The sequence below is a fragment of the Hylaeus volcanicus genome, chromosome 7, assembly GCF_026283585.1.
Source record: "Hylaeus volcanicus isolate JK05 chromosome 7, UHH_iyHylVolc1.0_haploid, whole genome shotgun sequence".
Lineage (NCBI taxonomy): Eukaryota > Metazoa > Arthropoda > Insecta > Hymenoptera > Colletidae > Hylaeus > Hylaeus volcanicus.
This window is the reverse complement of record NC_071982.1, coordinates 18,671,788-18,697,405: the sequence shown is the minus strand read 5'-3', so window position 1 is coordinate 18,697,405 and position 25,618 is coordinate 18,671,788. Positions and strand designations below refer to the sequence as shown.

General features: G+C 39.9%; 3 protein-coding genes across 3 annotated transcripts in view; 1 reads left to right on the top strand and 2 right to left on the bottom strand.

Annotated features, from left to right (window-relative positions):
• The window catches only part of LOC128879666 (neuroendocrine convertase 2), a 34,908-nt gene extending 14,078 nt beyond the window's left edge, over positions 1 to 20,830 (bottom strand). Inside the window, exons 1-7 of the mRNA XM_054129023.1 lie at positions 20,813 to 20,830; positions 19,572 to 20,033; positions 9,729 to 9,833; positions 8,918 to 9,185; positions 6,886 to 6,923; positions 4,297 to 4,373; positions 1,272 to 1,536 (exon numbers count right to left, since the gene is read on the bottom strand). Of these exons, the coding sequence (XP_053984998.1) occupies positions 1,272 to 1,536; positions 4,297 to 4,373; positions 6,886 to 6,923; positions 8,918 to 9,185; positions 9,729 to 9,833; positions 19,572 to 20,033; positions 20,813 to 20,815 (1,218 nt within the window). The 5' untranslated portion in view covers positions 20,816 to 20,830. The remainder of the gene's footprint in view (positions 1 to 1,271; positions 1,537 to 4,296; positions 4,374 to 6,885; positions 6,924 to 8,917; positions 9,186 to 9,728; positions 9,834 to 19,571; positions 20,034 to 20,812) is intronic.
• A 365-nt stretch (positions 20,831 to 21,195) lies between these two features.
• On the bottom strand, positions 21,196 to 23,749 carry LOC128879606 (uncharacterized). The gene is made up of 2 exons (XM_054128917.1): positions 23,416 to 23,749; positions 21,196 to 23,331 (listed from the first exon to the last, which is right to left on the bottom strand). The coding sequence occupies exons 1-2, from the start codon at positions 23,489 to 23,491 to the stop codon at positions 21,569 to 21,571; spliced, it is 1,839 nt and encodes a 612-aa protein (XP_053984892.1). The 5' UTR covers positions 23,492 to 23,749; the 3' UTR covers positions 21,196 to 21,568.
• A 228-nt stretch (positions 23,750 to 23,977) lies between these two features.
• On the top strand, positions 23,978 to 25,490 carry LOC128879609 (CDAN1-interacting nuclease 1). The gene is made up of 6 exons (XM_054128919.1): positions 23,978 to 24,225; positions 24,307 to 24,411; positions 24,486 to 24,616; positions 24,685 to 24,764; positions 24,850 to 24,899; positions 24,968 to 25,490. Exons 1-6 carry the CDS (start codon positions 24,128 to 24,130, stop codon positions 25,350 to 25,352), a joined length of 849 nt encoding a protein of 282 aa, XP_053984894.1. The 5' UTR covers positions 23,978 to 24,127; the 3' UTR covers positions 25,353 to 25,490.
• Positions 25,491 to 25,618: the final 128 nt, after the last annotated feature.

The window sequence follows — 25,618 nt, the reverse complement described above, 5'->3', positions numbered from 1 at the left end:
GCAACGCGAACGACTTTTATTCGTCGACGGGCATTTTCCCATCCAACTTTCCCCAAGAAGAAGTCGCATATGGGAGATATAAAGGATGAAACGAGACTGGAATGCTGATTGCCGAGAACAATACAGAGAGAGGGAAAATCATGCAAAGTTTTCAACGGGAAAATAAAGATCCCCCTGAAAGTGGCTGAAAATACGAATCCTCGAGGAGGCCAGCTGCCGCTGAACGTTTATCGAGAGAATAGTTGCACGTGCTCGAGAACGTGACTCGGAAAACGAACCGAACTGCGTTTGAGAAACGACCGTTACATTCCCAACGGGAGTAAATTTCTTTGATGGCGTTATTACTGAACCATAAACGCGCAAACTGCCGCGAAATCACTCGTGACATTTATAAAAAAAACAGATACAGCTTGAGATATACATCTTTACCTTCTCTGTTTTAAATTTCAAGCATCGTAGTGAAAACAAAACCTTCCTACTCGTTACCTCGATATTTGAGTAACAAAAGTAACAAGTGGAACCATTCTTATCAAACTTAGAAACCAGTAGGATCGAAGCAATCAAAATGTAGCGCCTCGAGAGTTCTACCGTGAATCCTATAAGACCCCCTGGGACATCGTAGCTCCCAGATACGAACTTCTGGCGATAAAATCTTCCTCGCGCTCGAGGAAACAGTGAGAGGCGTCAAAGCTCGCAGACAAGTCCGCTTAGGTAACAGGAGACACCGATAAAATCAAGACAGCAGCTCCCACGCTGCAACCCGACGCTATTTCGGCAACCTTCGATGGCATCCCTCACTGATTCCAAGCACGCAACATCGCGATACCAAGTCTCGGGACTGGCGTATCAGAAATTGATGGCGCAACGAAGACAACTACAGTCAATCCGATAAATATTCGTACCCTCTACGTCTATCGAAGAAACATCAAACCTAGCATTTAATTTAAACAAGTTTCTTCAATGAATATAGAAGGTACGAATATTTTTAAGACAGATGGGCTTTAAGGCATTTCAAATTTGTTTACGTTTCGAAGGAAAGTATAGACTACTTAATCTGTGGAAATATTACCTATGGATACCTATATAAATTAAAATAAAACTGATCCTACATCTACGGTCTACGTTCCAGAAGCCATACACGTACGCTCCCGTGCCTTGAGCGACGTTTCAAAGCACCAAGGTCGTTCTTTACCCTTAACACTGTTAGATCCAAGGTCTGTAAGGAGATCTAGAAGCCACGGAGGGGGACAAAACGTGACACCGAAGCGTACCTCGTTAACTCCGCGCACGATAGCCCTCATCGTCGCGTTTCGTGGTCCATCGACGGTCTTCCCGTCGTCCGTGGGTCCCCAGGAGGCGCTATAAATGTCGATCAGGTCAGGTTCGTGTCCCATGCTATTCGCCTCGATCAGATCCGTCATGTAAGGCTGATCCAACATTCTGATCCCTGCGACTTTCGAGTCGTAAGCGACTCCAACCCCGCACACGCCATTGTCTCGCGCTGCAGCCACCTCGCCTGCGCATCTAGTACCATGGCTGTCAAAGAAAAGAAAGAAAATTGGTTTTTTAAACTATTTGCAATATAAAGCAGTCGAGCCTATCGTTTAATTTAGACAAATTTCTTCAATAGATATAAACGGTACGAATGGTCATAGGACTGACTGTATGTACACAAATAATGTTCGGGCATTTCTGAAGTAGCTTTACAAGCAATTATCTTAACAACGAGTTCCTCTAACGATTCTTCTTCAATGGTAAAAGGAGGAGGCTGGTCGACAAAGCGACGCACAGAGCACTTTTCTTTGTTCCCCCTTTACCCGGATAAATTACGAATCTCGAAGCGAAGGAACGGACACAGCATTCTTTCAGGGAAACTTTACGAGCAGTCGGAGCTTGAAACGTCCCTTCCCGTGACATTCAGCGTTTAAGGACGCATAAAAGAAACGTTGCGCGGGTTTAATGAAAATTTCACAATACACGAGCGCATCCCAACCCTGTCGCTGGAAAATTGCCGAAGACGTTTCCCCTTTATTAGCTGCGTTTACAGCATTCGCGTCCAGCAAGGGAGCTTTTGAATTGCTTCGTAGCGAAAAATAATCTAAATATCCGTGAACATTGCGCTCTGCTGTATTTATGGTTAAGCCAATTTCACAACGAGCTCGTAATTAACGTTTCCGAGTTCGGATTTCAATTATCAACCAGGTTCCCAAGCAAAGCAAACGAGTTTTTAACGACTAACTACTTCGACTGCGTTCTCCTGTTTTAACAGTAATAATATCGATCGCGACGAGGCGTTTCTTTTAGATAAACAACGCGAAATATCCCTCAAAGAATGCCATGGTACGTTAGCGTTTCAAAACAAACAAAATCACGCAAAACTGAAAATTGCGCTTCGAATTTCGCCGTACAAAGAAGAGCGTTTACAAAGCGTACAGTTTAAAATTTCATAAATTTCCAGAGGTGGGAAATCACGTTCTACGTTTAACCTTTTCCAGCACAGGTTGAGCGTGTTGGATGTTCACGTGTGATGCAGAATATATTTAATATTCCACAACTTTGCAAAAGGAATACATCGTCTATTTCTTACGGATAGAACAACCTAAAGGATAGTTAATTAAACGAAGGTTCAATCTCGAGGTAAACGAGAAGAAAAAGATCCAAAACTTGGCTACCTATTTCTGTCCATTGATGTTGGACTGCTCCAAGGAAAACGGATTCACCTCGTATCAGTTTTCAAACGGAGACCTACCCGTACACTCGAGTCCAGCAAATGAAATTTGGGAACCGAAAACGAAAGCTTCGTGTATCAAAGTGGATTCGAAAAGTCACGGATTCAGGATTTTACACCGTAGCAAGTTTTATCGCTCGTCTTTTTATCGCCCCTCGTTCCTTTCGTTACACTCTCCGAAGCGTTACGTTTCTTCCTTTTATTACGGCGTTCCGATTGGATCTATAAAATCGAGAAATGGGTCTCGTAAAACGCGCGAGAAAGAGAGAAATTTTTAATATAGATACACGATAAACGATCATCGTTGGTCGCCACGTGCCAATCATGAATAAATAAGGCCGTTAAACCGAGGTCGGGTTTACCCAGTCAGAAAACCATTCGATCAATATGAAGTTCGTTTACTTGATTGGGCTCGTTTCTCGGCATCGTTAATCGAGGATTTGAGGAGAGCTTCGTTAAAACTCGTCTGCGTGGAAGATTTGCTCGCAATTTACTGGAAGAATGATTAAATTGGTGGAATTCTCGGCTGTTTGTTTTGCGAAGCATTTTATGTAATATTTTTAGACAGAGCTTCGAGGAGGGTGAATGATTGGAATCTCTGGAGACCAGCTTCCAGACGACGCAATAAATGGAGTATTAAAAGAGGATCACCCCCTTTTAGAGGGAATCCAAGTCCCAGCATGAAAAAAGGATTAACTGACAGACACCGTTTCAACTGCGTTCGTCTTTTCACGCTGTCCTCGTTCGACAAGAGACACGTTTGCCAGTCGCAGAGGCTCGAGGAAATTGCTTCCAAGCTTGCGTAAGCTCGCTCGTTGGGGAAACATTTTTACGTAAAAGATGCTCGTACGATCGAGATACTCGCTCGTGATATCGATACGGGGAATTTTCCTTTGGAAATCCGCGGGTCAAATTTTTCCTACGCTTCGACGATTATTCTATAAACTTTGAGCGCAAATCCGAAGGCGAAAGATTTCCTCCGGGCTACTAACTGGAAGTCGATTTCTCATTATCGGATAAGAAGTTACGTCGATTCTCCTCCTCGAACATTATTATCCAATTCTGTAGCTTTCTCTTCGAGCGTCGGGTCACCTTCGAGAGGAAAAACAATATTCAATTGCGTCGATGATTTTCCTCCCTTAATGAGCCTCGAACAACCTACCAGATCAGAACCTCTTCGGGAATGGCTAGACACAGATGTAGTACGGGAACCAGAAAGTAATGTCGTTTCTACGAATGTCAGTACTTGTTTATTATTTATCAGCTCACTTTGTGCCAATTGCTTTTTATCGATCAGGTATTGTAAAATTTACACGTTAAATGGCAGGATTGTTGATAACGAGGACGATTGCATATTGATTGAAAATAAAAACATATTATAAATTTATTTGTACGAATTGAATGTAAAAAAAAACGACATTACTTTTCTGGTTCCCCTAATACTACTTATCCTATGATGTAATTTTTCTTCTTTGATTACAGAACATATATTCTTGACGAGGACCTGACAATAATACATTGACAAAAAATAAATACTGTACAACAATAATAATAGTTTCTTCGCTCACCTATTAAACCAGTCGTCGGTGTACCGTGGGTACGGGTAAGGGTCGTTGCTGCTGAAATCGTAGGAAGCCTGGGCGTTCTGGAACAGATGAAGAATCGTATTTCGAAAAACTATGGAACATCGTAACAAGAAACTCGCGCAAACTTGTAGAAAAGGAAGCAAGTCTTTTCTGTACAGAGACAATTGAAATGGTGAAATTGACGGGCTCGTTAGGTTTCCTTCCGACGCGAGCGTTCTACATCGACGAAACAACGAACGCGTTACGTTCGCGACCACCCAGTATATCAAAGAGGAAAGGAGACAATAAGTGTTCAAATAGAAAGCTCCGCGGAGCTTTTTCGATGGATAAAAGACGGGAAACAAGGCGAACCCCGCAAACTCTACAAAGTAATCTCCTTATCAGTCCGTCTTTCTGATGGGAATTCAAATTCGAATTGCTTGGTTGTCTACTCGCAGTTGTTCGATCAATCCCCCTTAACTAGAAATTTCTTTTCTTTAACTACATGGGGTTTAGTGTTGCGATCGAAAAGAGAGTGATTCCTCGCGTAAAAACAAATCGTAGGAAGACGCGTTGTTATATTCTTGTTTGAAGTTTTCAGATTCCTCTCTTCTTGTAATAAAAATTTCTCAAACATTATTTCGCGAATTTTCACCACGACATCTAAGAGTTAACGTCCAGCAAGGACACATTCGCTTCTCGAGATGGTTAATTAATTTACAACAGGACGAGGACAGCTCATGCGTGGAAATTCTATTCTATTAATTTAACCGCCCATAAATTTCACGTGTCCTCTGGGCAGCGTCGGTGCACCATTAATCTTCGTCTTTTCGAAAACCATCCCCTCGCGTCAACCCTCCCTTCGTGTTCTTTCTAGTCTTGCTGCACGGTCGCGTCGCTTAGCTTTAGTTTCCTCTCTTTAATAGACAGACGCTGGTGAAAATTCCAGAATCTCTTGGACCGCCTTCCACAAAACCTCGGCCTAGTTTCACTGCGATGACGAAGAACTGAGCATTTGCGTGTGCTGTGGAGCAAATGAAATTTCGAACTCGCTTCCATCTTACGTAATAATTTGGGTCCTCTAGCTAACTTTTCTCGCTAATCTCCAATTCGCAATTTCCAAACCCTCTACTTTACTAATCCGACTTTCAATGTCCGACAAAAGTTGGACTCCCCTTTCCACAGAATTCGCCGTCTAATTTTGGCGCGCCAAGGGACTGAAAGGGAACGACGTAACGCGAAGAAATTAATTAGTCTCCCCGTGAATGTTTCCAGCAGCGAGCGAATCAAGTTTCTCGCATTGTCTTCTCGTCCGGAAAGTTGATTAGACGTCCTCGCGACACGTGGGCTGCATTGTCGTTCCACCTTTCGGTCTCGTCTTTCTCGGGTGAAACGCCCCGCCGCGACGTCAACTCGCTAGCACGTTAAATGAATGAGAATGGAAAATATGAAACGCGACCGGGGTAACTTTATTTTTCCATTACTTTACGCTCACGTGTCCGTCGACGTGCAACCGTGATATTTGATATTTTCACTCGTGAAATCCTGCTAGCAAATATTTAATTCGATATAACCATGAGCGAATGTAGGTCGAGTGTCCATCATTGTTGCGAAACGAACTGATTCGCAGATACTTCGGCTCCGAGCATTCGCGAAACGCGAAATTGCTCGTGTCTGTGTCAATATTACCTCTCGTGTTTGATCTCTCGATTGCGAATAGCGAAACTACGGTTAGTTCTTTTTACATTCCCGTTTTGATTTGTCAATTTCCTGTTACATGATTTTAACAACACACGTCGGAAGAAAAGCTTCGTGGTGTTTGAAATAAAATATCGATACCCCGATGATAAAGCTGAGAGATTTATTTCCTAATAGGAAGATTCAATATAAAGAAACGAGTAACGTGATAACAGCGTCACGGTGTCGTGATAGTTTTCATCCTATTTCCTGACACGAGTGTCGACAGCTCGTCCTTCGACTTCGCTTTGATTAACGCCTAATGCGCAGACCTGGAGTCGCCTGTTGGAGTGGATGCTGGCGAGAATGCTCCACGGGACGAAAGTGAAGGCGTCGCGACGCTTTATCGTTGTCCATTCGGTGCGAGAAGGTCATGTTTATGGCTCGATTTGAATTTCAACACGCCGTTCAATGTTATGCTAATACACTTTATGAAAGTCGTCCGGCTACGATAGGTGGACGCCTTTGATGTTGTCTGCGTCGAGCAACGCGTCGAGGGGAAGCCCATTTTATTTTCAAAAACGTGAAAGTAGTAGACTGTTAGTTGGGAATAATCGAATAATAAAAATCTGATCTTTTTCCTCTCCCTCCGATCTCTTGGTAAAGAGATTAATGAACATTACATTAATGAACAAGTTGTAAACACCGAAGAGGACCATAAATCTCGTCGGCCTCTTAAACAAGGGGACATCATCTATCAACGAACACTTCTTCCGCACTTTCGCGTTCTACACGCGCTTTTTAGATCGCCCTGTACGAGTAATGAGGCGCCAGAGATCAGAGGAAGGTGAATTATGAGCGCGTTTGCGAAATTTACTGGCAGCTGCGGTGCTGCTTAATAATGGATGTACTCACGTAGTTGTACTTGAGATCACGGTGTATGTAGTCGACACCTGGAACAGAAAGGAGAAACAAAGTTGGCGTCGTGTCGTTGAGTTCGCTTCAGTTACAATGGAAGTCGTGTACACAGGAGAACGGGGAACGCAAATAATCGCGAATAAGACACGAAGTTCGAGTCGAACTTGATCCATTTTGACTTTCGATGCAATTAACGTGGAATTAATACCACTGGGAAGCACGAAATTCCAACAATGTTGGACCACAGTGTTCGTCGACGTTGTTGAGGTATTCTACGATTGACTGTCCAAAGACTAATTTTGCTATTAAAGTAACTAAACTAGAGAACGATTTGCCACCACGGGGGATCGAGCAATTTCATCTGGCATTAAATTTGCGATATTCCGCGATCAACGACACAGTATATTACCGTGACACAGCCAATCGAAAGAGATAAACGTCGCGGTAAGCCGCAATAGGCTAAAGTCCTCGACGAGCTGTTACTCCGGGTATTCGAGATTACAGTTTTGCAGACACGAGATCCGCGCTTAATGAACGCGCCCAAGGGAGGAGAATTATCGATTCGCGTTTATGGAACGGGAATCCTGCAACTTAATCGCGTTTCGTAAACACAATCGTTACTTTTCCTTGTCCGTTGTTTCATAGTTACGCAACGATCGTCACCCCCTTGGACACGTAACGTTGGAACAGATTTATATCTGTCTAGAAAACTAATCGTTGCAGGGGTCGTGATCGGTTATTAATATCAGTTCCAAGTAGAATTCACGAGCAATGGTCGGACAAGTGAACCCAGTTCAAAATCATTTTCCTCTAAAATAGAGTCTCGCATAAAAAAATTGTATTCTATATTTTCGACTCGGTTTCTGGTACAGAATGGCCATGCACGGTCGTTTGCGTTGCCAGTTACCGCACATCCCGTGCAGACGGGCTCGTGATCGGGTCAGCGGTTAGTTGTCAATATATCTCCCAGCAGCTGAACAGATCACGTCGGTTTTGATCCGATGCATTGTTGGTTATCGACGTCCATCGTTACACGTTGATGTCTGTGCGAAACAGAGCTCTATGCGCGCGGTTTAATCAATCCAGCTGAATCGCAGGGCCTCGATATGAATTTTACTTCCATCTGATCGGATTACACGCGGAAACAGGGTCGTTTGCACAGCGACTGCATTGTTATGAAGGTAATTATCGCTGGGAATAGTGTGAAGCACGATTGGTAAACATAAATTAATTAAAGACAAGTTAGGCAGGACGGTCTAGATTTGTGATGCTTCGGCAGTTTATAAAATTGTAAAAGGGATGGTGAAATCATTCTGGGAGTTGCTAGTAGATTTTGATTACATTAAGATATTCCTGCTGCTGACTTTATACTCTCGCTAAAGCAATAGTATTATAGTTTGTTGTCCCTGTGGCCCTGAATATCAAAAAGGTTTCACTCTATATTCACCTTGCATTGCCAGAAGAACAACTCATGCTACATTTCTATATTTCAAAGCCATTTCAAATACAAATGTCTGAGTTCCAGTAAACTACGATTTCTTCATGCTCACCATTCCTTACGATTACCTCTCCTTAGTAAGTAATTTCCTACGACTTCGCAGAGACGAGGGACATTAAGGTATTAATGAGAGCAACGAGCGACGATAATTGATGAAGTTACGTCGGAGCAATATCCGTAAGTGATTATCTTCTTGTTGCGGCGCGCAATTAATGTACCTAGCCTCAGGAATGCGACGTTCACGTACCGCGTAATCTAAGCTAAAGCGCTTCCTGTTAATGAGTTACCCTGAGGACTCGCCAGCAAAACTGCCGTCAGTTAAATCCGGCAAACTGGTCCATTAACAATAGTAACACAGTAAAATAACAACCACTCGCCAGTGATTACTCGAAATCTAAACTATCATTTTTCTACTTTTATTTCCAGATCTCGTAGCTACCTTGATCCCAGCTCGCTACCCCTAAAATCCGCGCTATCCCCGATAAGCTGAGGTAGCTTGGATTAGGATAGTTGAGCTAAAGGGAAACTCACCGTCGTCCATGATGGCGGTGGTGACATTCTTCCCCGTGACCCCTTGAGCCCAAGCTGCCTTCACGTTCAAATCCAATTTCGGTTTTCCTCCGTTCTGGCCAGTGTTCTTCAAATACCATTGATACTGGAAATACGGATCCGTGGGGTCCCTGTTTCCTGGATTCGCGGGATTTTTAATTTGGTAAAGTGGGACGAGATTATCCACGCTCAGTGGCTTGTAACCCCTTTTCACCCTCTTGAAACCAGCCTGCTGCACAACCGTGTGCACCTGAAACATTCGAGCGAATGCACGAAATTATTTTCCGAGTGCTTGTACATTTGCGAGTGCATTAACACTCGAACTGAACGGTTTCTTTACTGAACAACCCTTGAGGTAGACGTGACAGGTCTTTGAAGCCCAAAAAATTTAGGAATTTCGTATCGAAACCACCTCGAAAAATGGAGGTTCCTTCACGAGGATCAACTCCGTCAAAGGATCGTAATTTTATGCGAGCAATCTGGTCCTCGGGCGATTATGTTCGTGTCACCGTTGGAAATTGGGTATTCATTTACATTTATATCGACGTTCGTATCGTATGTACCCCTGAGTCGAGTTTCAAACAACCGCCCCCGCGAATCCTCCCTCGACATTGCCTTGAAAACCTCCCGGAATTCATCAGTTTTTTTTCCCTGAGATAAATATGACACAGCGCATAATATGATTATACCGAGGGAAACTGATAGCGCTCGACGTTTGATTTCCTCTTTTTGGACGTACCGGAGCTTTGCGAGAGTAAAAGAGTTTTGCGAAAAGAACGTGTCAGTCACTTACCAAAGGATCGACCTTCAACCTTCTCGTATGCGGAACGGACCTTTTACTTCGCGCGTGCGGCAAAGCTCTGTGCACGAAATGATACTCGGTCTGACTTCTCAGGACCTTAAACAAACAAAGCAGAGCAAGTTTTAGTTAAAGTCCTCCTTAACATAGTTTGGAAATTTGAAAATCTAATTAAACCTGTATTATCTCCAGAGTCTAGGCAAACAAGCTTGATATTCGTCACTCTATTCATTCTTCCAACTATATGAAGTTCCTCTGTATGCTGTCTGCAATTGTTTTTCTTGTAATTTCATGTTTCGGTCTACTTTTATACCAGTTCACACCGAATAAGCGTCAGTTTATTCGGTCACTAAGTCTGACTCTGAACAGTTTCAGCTTGGAGGAAAGTACAGAGAAAATCGATGGGCGAGACACTGTGACAGAAGCGTCAGGAAAGCTGGCTGAGACTACATCCGCTACCAAACACATTAGTCCCTCTAGATCCTCTTAGGGGGCAGTAGGAGTGTCAGGAAACCGGTAATATTTCCATTTATTCTGAGAAACAACCCTGTACGCTTCGTTGATCATCAACCTTCCCTCTGAAGAATCTTGGACCACCCTCCAAGCAGAACACATCACTGACAGGCAAAACTAGAAGCTGTTCTTTGATATTTGTTTCGAAGAACATTATAAGTACGAGTAACTTCAATTTTTCATCTAAAGTTCCAGAAATTACTAGTCCGAAACCAGGTTAAACTTTAATAATAATTGATTGAAGAAACACAAGTTGTAAAACGTTCCAACCAACTTGGTTTATTTTTCCAGCTACCAATACCACGTCCCAAGAACACACTTTAAAACGAGTTAGAGCTGAAGCAAACGTCGAGAAAGAAGAATCGATTTTCTTTAGCTTTACTTGACGGATGATGGTACATCCCCAAGTTCGCGGAGCACGTAGGTAAATACAATGGATCGATGGAATTATACGGAAGTAAGTTAACGATCGCGAGAATGGCGCACCGTTCCATCAATCCAATCGAACCAATTACAGATAGATAAAGTTATCTCGCGATTATGGTGCAGACTGTTATCCGATTAATAACTTCTCTGGAACGATAGGGAATCGATCCAACCCGATGGCAGATTAAATGCGCGCGTTTTATTTACCCCTGTCACGTATCAATTCGTTTCTATGGACCGATGAAGAGAAATGATCGCGAAAGTAAATAGAAAAATAATCGCTCGGGAATCTCCCTTCTAAATGGAGAACGCCGTCCGTGAAGTTTCGTCAACGCAAAATAGCAGACCCTCTGTTATAAAAGTAACATGAATAATGTATGGGAACTTTCACTCACTCCAAACTTGCAAGCCCTACGATCCCCAATTTCTTTTCTAAACTCAATAACTAAAATTGTCTTCGGGAGTCTTACAACTGAATTAAATTACCTCAAGCTACGTCAAAGATGGAAAGAAACAATATAAAGAACTGTAACGACACGAAACTGGCGTAGGCTACGAACAAGCAGATTACTATTTCGTTCATTTCTGAAGCACTGACGATTCCCATGCACCGACACGGTTAAAAATGATTCCCGACACCGTCGTCGCGCGTGGTACGATTGTTTTCCCGATAGTTTCCCTGTTCGCCGCGTTTCTTCGACGGGAACATGGCGAAGTTTCTCCGGTTCCGCGAACTTTGACGAGCAAAAGCGACGTCGAACAGTAGCACGTGCAGTATCGACTATCGATGTCGAGCTGCACGTGACCGCAACGAGAGAAATCTCATTACGACATTGGTAATCCCACTGCGCGAGTAGAGACCGATCGCTCTTCGTTTCGTTCCAAATCCCATTGCCGATACACGCCCACTTTCCTATGGCATTTATCCGCCTCCAGGTAGACACTGGGAGACACGAACGTGGTACTTGTTTGGCTGTACAACCGAACGCTCGAAACCACCAGATGAATTTGTGATGATGCAGCAAATTAAACCCTGCTTGGCCCAGTCACCGGGAAATTCGTTTAGCAATAAATTATACGCGTCAACTACACTGGAAGCCAAATGCGGTTAACGAGGTTCGTCATACAACTGTAACAGGATCTTTAGGCTTTTAGAGTTACATATAGAGCAGAAGGCGGTAAGAAAAATATTACACGGGAATTTTTGTATGAAAACTACCCTTAATTTGACTCGTGTCTACTATTATATTATAGTTACATATTGATGTAGCGTGCAGTTGAATCTGAATTTCCGAAAAATGAAACGAGCTTGAGATCGATTAACAATTCTATTCTTAATCTGTTACCGGGATCGAATTTCGCCTATCTCCGTCGAGAAAAGTGCTGGAATTGTTGAAACAAGATCCCTCGAAAACGTCCACTGGTTCCGGAACGCTATGATAACGCTCGAGACACGAGAATGCTTTTACGTTGGGCGAAACCTTTATTATTTAAACGATCTCTATACGATTTCTCGACTGCTACGCAAACAGATGGTTCGCGAGACATTCGTGAACATCTAGATTGAAATGCAACCGAAAGTTGATACCTACAATTAAAATCACATTTACATAAGTGAATTCAGTGAACGAATATTTTTCAATGAAATTTGCTCAAACCAATAAAAGTAGAATATAATAGAAAATATGAGTAAGTACGTCTCTCGCTGAAATACTATTCTATAATGGTCGAAACTAGATCAGATCGTCAACAATGTAGCATCACAATGCTTTGGTACTCGATCCAAATGGAACATCAGTCGATACTGACGTCAAGGGTATCCAAGCATCATTACAAGAAGCTATGTGCGCATTTGGGATCGACATCGAGTGACAGTATGAGCACCATGTGACAGAAACCGTCTATAATGTCAAAGCGCCAATCAGCATCAAGGAAATCGATTGAAACGGATACTCGACGCTCTAACAGACCTCGCGGGATTAGAAAGGTCAGAATACTAGACACATTATAATTCCCAGGTATTTGAGAATGAAACCTACTCAGGCATTTGTGAATTATGCAACTTGCTGATATGTACATTCAATTTTTTTAGAAAATCTAAAATTATTTGTAGTTTCCATAGAATTAACTGAACTTTCCAGCCACGGAGACAGAAAATTGAGGTTGAGAGTACTGAAACAAGTTTGTCTACGCTTCGAGGAAGCTGCGGTGACAGCCACTAGAGCAAATTCCAATAGTTCTGGATGCACATCGAACGGCAGCGTGCCAAAATGGCTGGGAGAGAATTTTCTCATTTCGAAAGTCTTGACTGACGTTTCTGCGACATTGCTCTAATTCCAAACCCCGCAAAATCGAATCTTCCGTGTCAGTCTTATTGACATTCGACGGACGAGCACAACGCGAAATCTAGGAATCTAAAACAATTTCGTTCGTTGCTATTAGTGTAAGTAATCAGTATTCTAGTTTTTAATATTCTACTTATATATTTTTCGTTCAATTAATTATCCTTCCTAATAACACAATATGCGTCAAATGAACGTCATTTAATTAGCGAGGATGAAATTTATTTGGGTCAGCGATTCTCCCAAGCCGAACCTCTGTTTCATTAATTTACGCTGGACGATAATTAACCGTGAATAAAGGAACAGTATTTGTGAAGGGGTGGCCGTGCAATTACCCAAGTAAACGCTTTAAACGTGGAAACTTTTACACTGAAGACATTGAGGAAAAAGCCTTCGACGGTCGAGGATTCCTGGATTTTACATTCATTGTACTTGACAGGTAAACATTGGTTCCATTTACGTCTGGAGAACATCCCTTCTATCCACATATGTACTTATATGTCTGCATTTTTCAATTTTATTTAACCACGTATTATTAAGATACAAAGCATGTTACTAAGATGTAGAATGGTCCTATAAAGATGTATGATAAAAATTACGGCGTCAGATGATTAGGTTGTCGTAGTCGATTTCCCCAAAGTTGCGCGCTGACCCACCTACGCCATTCTACGACTCAATGTTATTAAACATAATGATCATAAATAATCGGATAATACCCGAAGGGGCCAGCCCTTTGACTCTACCATTCGCTTTGACTCTCAAAGCATACTCTCCCCTGCCAACTGGCTACCCTATAATCCAGTTTGACTCGGGGCTACACGTGTCACGTAATCCAATTAACGAGCGGCCAAACCGAGTGCGTAACACCGGGAACAGCGTCCACCGTATAAACACGAGCGCGCAGGTTTACTGTCCTGTCCCTTTTGCACCGGAACAGCGCGTGAATGCAATTTATCCGACAATGCGCACGGAGTTTGGTCGTGGAGAGAGATATGAATGATCGCTACCCTTGAAGGCACTGGATAAAGTTTCGAATACTGAATGTATAGTCTACAGAAAGTCCACGCAAGTTGAAAAATAAAATATTCTTATGCTAGATGTATTTCAGATGAGTATATGATTCCATCTCTCCAGGTGATACGGTTAATATTTTCTACTAGAAGTGCAATCTTCAAGAAACTTGCACAAGTCGAAGAATAAAATAGTACTATTCTAACTAGACGTATTTTAAATTACTATATAATTCCTTTTTCCTATTGATACACTGAATACCTGCTCGAAATTTGTTTATCGAAGCTCGTATCTTTACCGTCCTTATAAATATTGATTCAGGTTTCGTGCGATTATGTAGACTTGCAGTCCAAAGAGATATCCGAGGAGAGTAGAATGGGAATCTCGTAGCGCAACGAGGCGCAGCTAACGGTCACTGTGCAAGCTCGATTCCTGGCACTTGCATACGAAAGGGAGAGCAGCGAGAAATCTGCATAGTCGATGCATACCCACGGAACCGTAATAAATGCATCCTGTGACACTGTGCCGTATTGCACACACCCAGCTACGAAAGCACTCTCAAACTCGTCCCTCTCGGGAGAGACACGCCGATGAAATCTATACAAAAAATAATTCATATAAATTCCATCACAATTTTATACTCTAATATTTTTAGTTACTGTATGCATCACTCAAAGACTAATCTATGCTCTTCGGTTTATATGAATTTTTATGTGACTAAATACTATACGAATCCCTCGCAAGACCTACGAATTTTTCACGTAATAAAAATTAATATCCTCGTTCGAACTACCTGCATTTCCCTGAGCCTCGATATTAAAATTGGTACTTGGAAAATCATTAGAACGAGAACCTGAATATTATAGCTTCATATTTCCCCTGCACTTCACGAACTGAAACGACTTCGAGCTCGTTACGCGCAATAAATTAAGCGAAGTGCCAGGAAAGTTCCGTTTGTTCGTCAAAGTTTCCCCTCTCATGGATGTTCATCTACAGGAGCGAATGTAATTTTAAAGCAACGTTCGTTACTTTTCGCGTAACTTTGTTTCCGACGTTTTCTACGAGAACATTAGAGCGCGTGGGCGGTAATTTAATAAACAGTTATCGTTCCACCGTTACCCACTGGAAAAAGCAGTTCTCTCGTGCCTCGAGCAAGTAAATTTTTGTCGCGAATCGAAGGCACGACTATTTCTTATCTAACGCGAATGTATGAGCATGCGAACGACAGAAGGGGGAAATTAAAATAAAGCGACGTACGATAACTGTCGCCGCATGCGGGCGTTCGACTCGCATTTTAACGAAAATATAAAACTAAGATCGGATCGAAGCGTGATGGTTTGATAACATTTTCGCTTAGAGTTCTCGAAGTACGCTGATAAGATAATAAGCCGCACCAGTTATTAAAAGGGAATAATTCATTTCTTCCAAAGACAATGTAATTTTTACTCGAGACCTTCCTACCACTGAGGTATTATTTAAACAAAATGTATAGTGTTCACGCCACTAACTGGAAGGTTGCTAACGTCACCGCGACATTCCAATCGATCGACCTATTTAACGTGATTATTTCGCGCGGCTTCTCTCGACTGATCTTTCTATTATTTGCGGTTAAACTACCCCTCACCCCTGCGCCTCCCGGGGAATCCCTTTCTTTGCAGTCCCTTTCAGGGGATTCGTGAATCTAGTTAATGATATTCGTATTTCCATTTGTATATTCCTGGATTTATAATTAATATTCTTGTATCGAATAGGACTTGATTAATCAAGGGTTGGAATGTTGATGAGCTACTTCTATATTTAAATTATGCAAGGTGATTCTTAGTCGTAATTATTTTGTTCTGGGTGGTATTCGCGGGTATACATAGTATTACTATTTTAATTTAACGAGAGGAACGTCTCTCTGAGGCGAGACAACTATATCCTCGCTTTTTCACGATAAAAATCCATCGATATCGATGAAGAAGGGGCGATCGATCGTACTGATAATCCAACGCGTACGTCACTGGACGATTAATCAAGTGGCACGAGCCAGGGAAACCAGCGATAGCGCGAAACGACGTCACCGATCATTGTAAACATCGCAATGGAGAAGAGATCACTTCCGTCAAAGTAAACTGCATCTGTCGCGTCGCAGATGTTACTTTGTTATTTTAAACAATACGGTACTATCGCGATATTTGTACGAATAGATTGCAAACCCACTACTACTGATATCTAGGCCTAAATAAACTTGAAATACTATTCTAAGTAATGATTAAATTCGGGCAAATAAAATACCTATTTCTATTCTAAAATAAAGGGTTTTCCAAAAGGGGATGATGGACGCTAAAGCTTGAAACCTTTGTTTCAAGTGACTATTTTACGGTATTCGCTTCTGGTATTTATTTAGACGAAAAATAACTTGGGAAATGAAGCTATTATTGCTTTAATTTCCCCTTTACTATGCAGGGCTTATTCAATTCCTTCGCCCTTCCGCCCAATTGGCTTCATACAACCCACGGACTTGAAATTTCCATTCGACCAAGCTCGAAAATCACCAAAAATCACATTCTAGAGGTTACTGTTCATAACAGGGAATTAAACTTAAAATTAAACTAAAAATTAAACTTACTGGGAATTAAATCAATTGGTCATCAGGGATACTAAAGCTGTGACTACTCGTTATGCAATTTAATATAATAATGAACAGGGGTGAAGGCTGATAATTCTATTTCTAATATAACAATTAAAAGTTCCCATTTATTCTCTGATACTTTGCAATAATATTGCAACTACCCCCTCGGGATTGTTGTCTCGATCAGGCCCAAACCGCGGTCCGTGGGATATGTTCTGATGAAATGCAATTCTCCCACGGTTTCAAAAACAACATACAGTTATTATTAGGACTCAGTTCCTATTGCGTGGGTGGACAACTAGATCCAACAATGGACTAAAGATAGCCGAACCGACGAGATGTGTAAAATTACAAGGTATCGTCGACACGAGCGCGTAACAAGTGGCATTAGTGTGACAGCGAGTGTCGAGGGGTAGTTCTAAAGTACAAGTAGGTATTTATAGAAACGAAGTGTAACGTATTCGACGCCCTCCGCTGTTCTCGGACCATAGATTTCCTCGAATTCAGTGTGTCATCGCTCACCTTTCCGCGGTGTTACGAAAGAGGAGACACGAAAACGCCCCCCGGTTAGGCGATACCAGGAGCATTATTTGAATAAACACGACGGTGAAGGCTCGCTGAAATAAACTCTATTTGCGTCCCTGAGTCACGAGAATGCTGGTGAATATTAAATGAAATAGCATTGCCACGGACATCGGTGTACGTAAATCTCAGGATTCCATTCTGCAAACAAAATTCATGTGTAAATGTTAACGAGGGAAGAATAAATAGATTACATAGGTGAAATATAATTTGGAAGCAAAATATAGCAGGATTGTTAAAAATTGTTAAAAATTTGACTTATCAAAGTTATCAGAGGAAATTTAATGAAAGAAAAACAACCTAAAGTCTCAACTGCCTACAGTTGACGCAACTTTTCTTTGTGGAGTTAGCTCCTGCTCTTGAAAGTCGCCCTGCACCCTCGAGAAACGTTTTGCGAGAGAGAACAGAGACTGACTCCTAGTCGTTCGCTGTACGAGGCGACACAATCAACGTGTACTCAAATCCTGGCAAGTAGAGCTCGTGCTCCCTGCTTCAGGAAAGTAGGAAGTCACGTAACCAACGATAACGGAATTTCGCTGCAGCGAAAGAAGCGAAATGAGAAAAGTTTCAGGGGTGGTAAAAGCAATCCCTTACGAAAGGAAAGAGCCAGAACACAGTGAATCTTGTCTAAGAGATGCCTGCTTATAAAATACTTTTCGGTGTACGGTCACTAAATTATTGAATAGTAAAATAGATTGTATAAATTTCTCAACGCTCGAGTACGAGCGTCGAATAAGGCCTACGCATAATTTTTGCGGCGGACTATGCCACGTCGCTTCCACTGTTGCTTCGTCTGACCATACGCCGACGTTTCTACTTCATCTGTGCCAAGGAAGTTACCTTGGCAATTTTTTCTAAGGATACTTAATGTCTAATGCAAGTAATCTATATGTGTATTAAAAGTAGATGCTTCTAACAGTATTTTTGTCAATTTTTATAAAAAAATGTTTGTTTGTCTGCTCTCAAAAAAATCCTTCCTAATCCCTGAGACTTGAAAATTCCGCTGGTTTCTACATAAATCATCATATTTTTACAAAAATTGGCAGAAGCATTGTGTAAAGTATGTATTTTTAATATACGTATGAAAGTTTTCTAATTATATTTCGAGCTGAGAGGTAGTGTTGACTCTCCAGCCTGCTTTGGGAAATGTTAATATTATCGTTAACGCGTATTTTACGTGGTTCTGTCGTCAAACCGACTGTTTCGAGCACGTTTGCTCGATAATGCGGGCATTTGTGACAACAGAGACGAAATCAATGCCTCTCGTAGATCCTGTGGTATCGGTCGTTCATGCGGTGAACCGATAACGAATTCGTATTTATATAAATCAACGGTGAACTGGAACAAGGATAAACACGATCAACAGAAATTACTCCCTAATTTGCTCTAAATTCGCCTCGAGTAATTCAGAGTTTCAGGAACCAAGCAGGGACATCAAAGTATCTAATATGTCTAAAAATACATAATATTCGAGATATTTTGGTCAAATTAAAATCAACTTGAGCAAAATAAACATATTATGTACACTTTTTTTATTAAATAATATTGAAACATGACGAGTATGCTTCAATTTTTATCAATGACTCAGCCTATAGGCTGTAAAAAAATTTTCTGACTAAAGACTATATGAGTCTTCAGAATGAACAATACGTGAAATTTGAATTATACGTACAAAATTAAATTTAATATAATTGTACGTAATAAGCTGAAAAAAGAAATAAAACAATTAGAAAATGTATTTAACTGAAATCACTTAAATTAATGAGAATAAGTATTATAGTCTGTTGGCTAAACCAAATTCAAATGTTACCGCGCTTTATTCTATTCCTACATCTACCCCCCAGTTAAATTAATATATTAATCAATACCCACATGTTAACTAACCTTTTCAATTTAACTACGATTTTACTAACAATTATCGTCTTAAATTCTCGAATCATTCTACCCTGTTTAAAATTTCTCTAACAACTCGTCACGTGTGGTTCCCGCTTAATTTCACAGCGGCCATTTTGATTTCATAAAATTACCGCGAATCGAAACATTAGTAAACCCATATTCGAGACCTTATTTGGTTAAATAATGGTTCTCGCATTACACACACGTATCTACGTACGTATTCGTACACATATCCTTTCCTTTCGATAACTATGTACCCGTCAACCAAAAATTGTCAAAAATGTCAACCAAAGATAAACGGCGAAAACATGCTCTCGGATACGTAAGAAAGAAAAAAAAAAAAAGAAGAAAACAAATTATCCTATCGCGTTTAACGTGCGCGCGAGTGCCACGCCACCCGCTGTACGAAAGTTAAAAGAGAGTCTGTTGCCACGGAAACGGTTTAAAACTTACCGGTCCAAGATTGACGAACCCGTTCCTGCTGGCCACAAGATCCGCGACATGTCTCTCGGCAGGTTCCCGCATCTTCACGAGAAACGTGTTCGTGAACACCTCAGCGTTGCTGGCTGCGCAAAGGAACACGAGCACAGCAAACATCATCGTGACAGGCCGGCAAAGTGCGCTGACGTGTCTGGCATTCGTGGGCGCTCCACTGGCTGTACGAATGGATAGCGTTGTTTCCTTACTGTCACCAGTCTCGTTCAGGTTACAACACGACGACGACTCCCCCTCGATGATGGCAACGACGTCTGTCACTCGAATGGTGCTCGTGGTTGTACGGTCGTGCGAGTCGACGTACGAGGCTGCCGAGTCGCCTGCATCCTGGCAAAGGACACGTGCTCTCCCCATGATCGTTCCTGCTCGACTGCCTTCCAATTTCCAATCCGTGAAGGGGATGCGCGGCAAGAATGCTCCCTAAACGACGAACATGCGCAATGAGTTATGGCGTCGGGTGCGCGATCGTTAATCGCGCAGTAACAGATCGAAGAGTTTTCCCTGTTCGAATTCCTCGCATGCAATCCGTACGAATTCGTACGTGCTCGAAAGAAAATATGTTACCGGTCGCCGCTTCCAACTGACGTCACGTATTGATTGAACACGACCGACGCTATCGCGCACAACCGCTAAACATGGCGCGATCATGCGCAGCTTACGATATTCACGCGATGTACGTAACCATTCAACCTCTGATGGATTTAGAGAATTCTATTACATCTCTACATCTCGTTTCGACTTCCCTCTTCGAATAATATTGAGAGAGAAAGTCGAAACGAGCCGAGCAAATAAACGTAATCGAATATGCGCGCTGTCATTTGGCGCGCGTTTGCTTGGCGCTCTAATGGCGTCACTTCCGCCCGCGCGCGCTGCCTCTTTGCTAACAAGAATGTCCGACCCGCGTTTTTTTTTGGCGCGCTAAGCAATCACATTTGAATCAGTAGAATGACGCTACATATCTATCGACGTACCTATCATACCTAGGAACAGTAATTTGTTTCAATGAGAGATTATCTATCTAGAGTTCGTATGTACGATTTTCTAGCGTGCTTTCTCTTGGCGAGCAAGTATCGACAACGCGAATTTACAGGGCAAGATTTCATACATATATCTATCCGAACAGCAGTAATTTGTTTCGATGGGAGATTATCTATCTAGAGTTGGGTACAAGATTTTGTCAAATATTACGAATTTCTTACCATTTTGCAATGGGATGTGTGCCGAAGGACATCGCTGAATCGGCACCCCCAGAGTTCGATGAATCTTGATACATCTTTTTCTCAACTAATACCCATTACTATACAATGAAAGTTACATAAAGTGTAAAATACCCGTGTAGTAAACGTTTCGTAAACTAATTGAGTCGAAAAACAGTGTTTGATATGTAAAAAGTTTGATTTTCGACGAATACTAGTTGAATACGAACTTCACCAAGCCATAGGTGGCACCACTCTAGTCAATAGAGCACTTTCAGCCGCGTCTAAATTTTTATTCGGGACTTCCGGTTTAGAGCGCCAAATTTAAACAGACTTGGTGAACGACGACTTTAAATCGAACTTATTTCAGTGAATGATAGATTTGGATAGCTATCATTTATTTGAATTTTTACATTCATTTCATGTTAAGGCACATATTTTGCGATACATATTACAATCAAATAAATATACGATATAAGAATTAATATAACATATACACATGTTGACCTGGTTAGGATTGACAATTATATATTTTGTAAAGTAATAGTAATTGTACTAGTAACTATAACTTACTTCTATTTCAAAACTATTGACATAATTTCTAACAATAATTAAAATCAGTATCTTCGCATTTATTTTAACAATACACAGTTATTTTAGCAATCACAAAGATGTGTATTATAAATTCTCGAGTGCTTGTAAATAAAACAGCCCAGCATTGTGGAACGTGGTAGCAGTGTTTTATTTTATCAAAGATTATCACCTTTCCACGGACTTTTTTACTAGAACTTCGGATTGAGTTAACCTCGTGTTTTGCTGTAACTTTCGTTTCGCTTCTAATTTCATTTTTGCTTCTAATCGCTTTCTTTCTATTTCTTCGGGAGTACATTGTACAGACTGGGACTCCTTTGCAACCTCTTTTATGTTATATAAATTACTAGTGGACTTATATTTAATGTTACAATTACCGCGTTCCTTCTCTTCGAATCTGTTGAATTCACGTGCACTTTCCGTAGTAGTGACATTGTTATGCTCATGTAAACTCTGATTTTTTACAGTGGGAAAATTAGTTCTTACTGATGAACTAATTAAATTTGATGAAAATTTCTTTTGGGGTGGTAAGACAGTTTTACCCTTTTTATTATTCGCATTGCAGATTTTATTGTGATAAATATATTGATCTGATAAGCTTTTTGTTTTGAAAAATTTTCTACTTTCCAAAGCACTCTTGCCTGCAAAGGATTTTTGTATTTGTTCTTTATAATCTTTAGCTTCGATATCCTCTACCAAATCGTCGCTAATAAAGAACTTGGAATTTTCTGATCTACTGGATTTACTTTTATGTGAAAAATCCATTGTATTAGAAGTAGTTTTTTTAGAAACCTTCCTAGAATTATCCGAATCACAGTTTGTATTTGAACAATTGAAATCATATTCTGACAATTTTGATATTTCTTTATCATCTTCCAAACAAGTTGCTAAACAATCGTCGAATGAATCATCTGGAAACTCTAACATATCTTTCTTTTCCAATGTTCTTTTCCTATTTTGTGCATTTGTAAAACTATCATTAAAATTTGGCTTTCGGAAACTTGTATCTTTCCCACTTGAAGACAGAACACTAGAAGTAGAATTCGATTTTCCTGAATTGTATGAATATGTTTTCAAACAACTACTTGTATTAACTGATAAAGTACTCTTAGAATTCATGAAACTTCCTGTAGAGCTATTCGATGTTGTCAAACATCGAATCTCATTTTCAGATGTGGAAGAGTATTCTTTTTCTTTGATCACAGCGACTGATTCCATTACATTATCTCCTTCACTCTTACACAGATTCAACTTTTCTTCAATTTCTTGAGTGCATTTTACCATTGAATCATCAATTGAATCATCAAACAAATCTTCATAATTTGAATCTTTTTTATTGTTATTAACAGTGATAATATCATCTATTTTCACCTTATCATTATTGGCATTGACTTCTGACATTTCATTGTCCTTTTCTTCAACTAATAAATCTATCAATAATACACTTTGATCTTTGCATTCTTCATTCTCTACTCTTGCAGAAGTATGATCTTTAGAATTCTGTTGCATATTTTTCATCCTCTCACTTAAGGCTTTCAATTCAGCTGTCAGTTTCCCAATATTTTCTATATTTTCCATCTTTACCTGCTTTCTTTTAAGTGGTTTGTGCAATAAAGGAGAATTAGAGTTTCGTTTCTTTTGCAATTGTTTAGTTCGTTTGGGAGTTTCTATAAGATTGCTCTCTGATTTAGTCTTATCATTAGAATGTTTAGCACCAGAACTTTGCCAATCCCATGCAATTTCATTACCACCATCTTGAGTGCAAGGAAGAGAAATTGGACTGTAATGATAGTTAAGTTCAGGAGAATCTTCTATATTATTTGCATAAATCTTCTTATGAATAGGAGTACTATGTCCAGAGAAATGTGAATCGGAAGAATACTGAGGTGATTCATTTCCTATGTTAACTTTCACAATCTTCTCAACCGGTGCTGAAACAAAAAATGTATACATATCAATCTAAATTGACTCCATTGTACAGATTTTCTACTTAAAAAAAAAAACAAATTTAGTACCATCTTCAGTATTGTCAATATTCTTATTTTGGTGCCGTATACTGTGTTTCGTCGTTGATTTATTTCTTTTATTCATAATTCTTCCGAACTTAAGATATAAGACTGATAAACAAGTTGATAATACTTAGAGGTTAAACGTAAACAAACTACCGTGCATTTCATGTATATTTACACAATACCAATTCACGCTAACCTTGAAATGTCTCGTAACAATGAAAATTACTCTATTTGTATTTTTCCTTTTATTATAGTATACTACATGTTACGAAAGAAACAAATCAAATCAAAGTAATAAATAAGTATGCATGTACCAAACTTCACATTTATCTTAAAGTGAAAGTAGCCATCACACTTATCGTCCGATATACATATATAGACATTTTTGTGTGTATAAATATAATCTTTATTTGTATAAATAATAATGACAATTTACACACATGGATGTCTTTTCAAATAAAAAGAAACGAATAGAATAGTGAAATGCTTAGAATGATAAATTAAAATTTCCCCCCAATTAAATTAAGAGCAAACTTCAAATAAGTGATAGGAGCAAAGTGAATACAGTTCTGTGATAGTAAATATCAATGGTTGACATTTGTTTAGAACAGTATCAACATAAACATAATTATTACTTTTGTGTCTTAAAAATGGCACAAAGTTAACAGAATTAAAGGAAATTTATTATCAAAAGATTGTCAAATAAAAATTAAATATGAAGCTCGACGTGTACAATGACATAGTGACAACAATTCGAAAATTTCGTGGTTTGTCGAAGGATTGTAGAGATTTGTTGAAAGAGAAATATAGCGAGTAAGTTTATTTCTATTTAAAAACCTATATAATTTAATTGCCTGTCACGAACGAATACATATTTATCTTCTTTTTATTCAGCATTCCAGTAAATACACTGTACAGCATACTGTCCTTAGAATTACAACATAAAATGAAAGTCAATCATAGCAAATTATTTGGCAACAATAAAAACTATTATGATACGTAAGCATACACTGTAGTACACATGTTAATTATTATTTAATTGTATCAGTATTATTGTATCATTTTAACAATAGTTACACGGAAGCTGTACAAAATGGAGAACCTGTTGGAATTTTACTGAAAATGGCAAAGGACATTGATGCACCACCTGCATTATTAGCTAGAAATGTTCTTGAAAAACATTGTGGACGAGATGATCCTAATGGTAATCTTCATATCATTTTAAACAACTTGTTACAAGTATTTCTAGACTACATAAGATAATGTTTTTAGTTTCCCGAAATGATGTTAGCAAATTATTTAAGGATACTACTCTCATTCAGGACAAGGACCTTGCGTATGAGGTCTACTTGGTAATAATTGAATGGCTTATTAATAACTAAATAAATAAGGATGAACCATTTTAACATTACTAAAAATATATACTTCTTTTTATAGTGTATATTATATGATAATTTATATGGACCTATAGCAGATGCTATTGGAGTGTATGTATTTTAATATTGCCCATCAAACACAGTCTGATTATACAAATTTTTGTAAATAAAACTTTTAGTTCAGTAGGTCAAGAATATGAATTGAAACTACAAGACTACCTGACAGAAAGGAATCTCGCTTTTCGTAATGAAGAACACCTACGATCAAGGGGATATGACAAAACCCCAGATTTTAAACTGGAAGTGCCAATCGCGGTAAATGGTTTTGTAATCAACTGGATAGAATCTAAGGCACGATTTGGCAATATGGAGATACATCAAAAGTATATCAAGAAACAATTTCTGAGCTATTGGAACAGATTTGGTCCAGGACTTGTTATCTACTGGTTTGGATTCTTAGACAATTTAACAGAACCCAGTGAAAAAAGGTTTATGATCATGGACCATTTTCCCGAGAATATTACATTCATGGATCCTACTTGTATCAAACCTACACCTTTGTGATTGCACGGATTGTGATTACTTGTTTTCATTCTAAAGAGCGTAATTTCATAATGATATTAGTGTTATAGAATACTCATACAATAAGGATCATTGTTGACAAATATAGAACAGTATTTTTGCCCTTTTATATAAGCCTCTGGTATTCTGAAATTATTTTTCGAACACAAGTGGGCGTCCTTAGTGTCTTGCCTTCCTTCCTTCCTGTCGATTAAACCGTGAGTAAGAATATTTAAAAAAAAAATCGGATCACAGTGACAGTAAGAAAG

Bases quoted from the DNA above. Each gene is read 5' to 3' on its own strand.
- LOC128879606 (XM_054128917.1), bottom strand. From the start codon at position 23,491: ATGAATAAAAGAAATAAATCAACGACGAAACACAGTATACGGCACCAA. The intron at 23,332-23,415 runs GTACTAAATTTG...TTTTTGTTTCAG, and splicing joins TATTGACAATACTGAAGATG to CACCGGTTGAGAAGATTGTG.
- LOC128879609 (XM_054128919.1), top strand. From the start codon at position 24,128: ATGAAGCTCGACGTGTACAATGACATAGTGACAACAATTCGAAAATTT. The intron at 24,617-24,684 runs GTAATCTTCATA...TAATGTTTTTAG, and splicing joins TGGACGAGATGATCCTAATG to TTTCCCGAAATGATGTTAGC. The intron at 24,765-24,849 runs GTAATAATTGAA...TTCTTTTTATAG, and splicing joins TTGCGTATGAGGTCTACTTG to TGTATATTATATGATAATTT.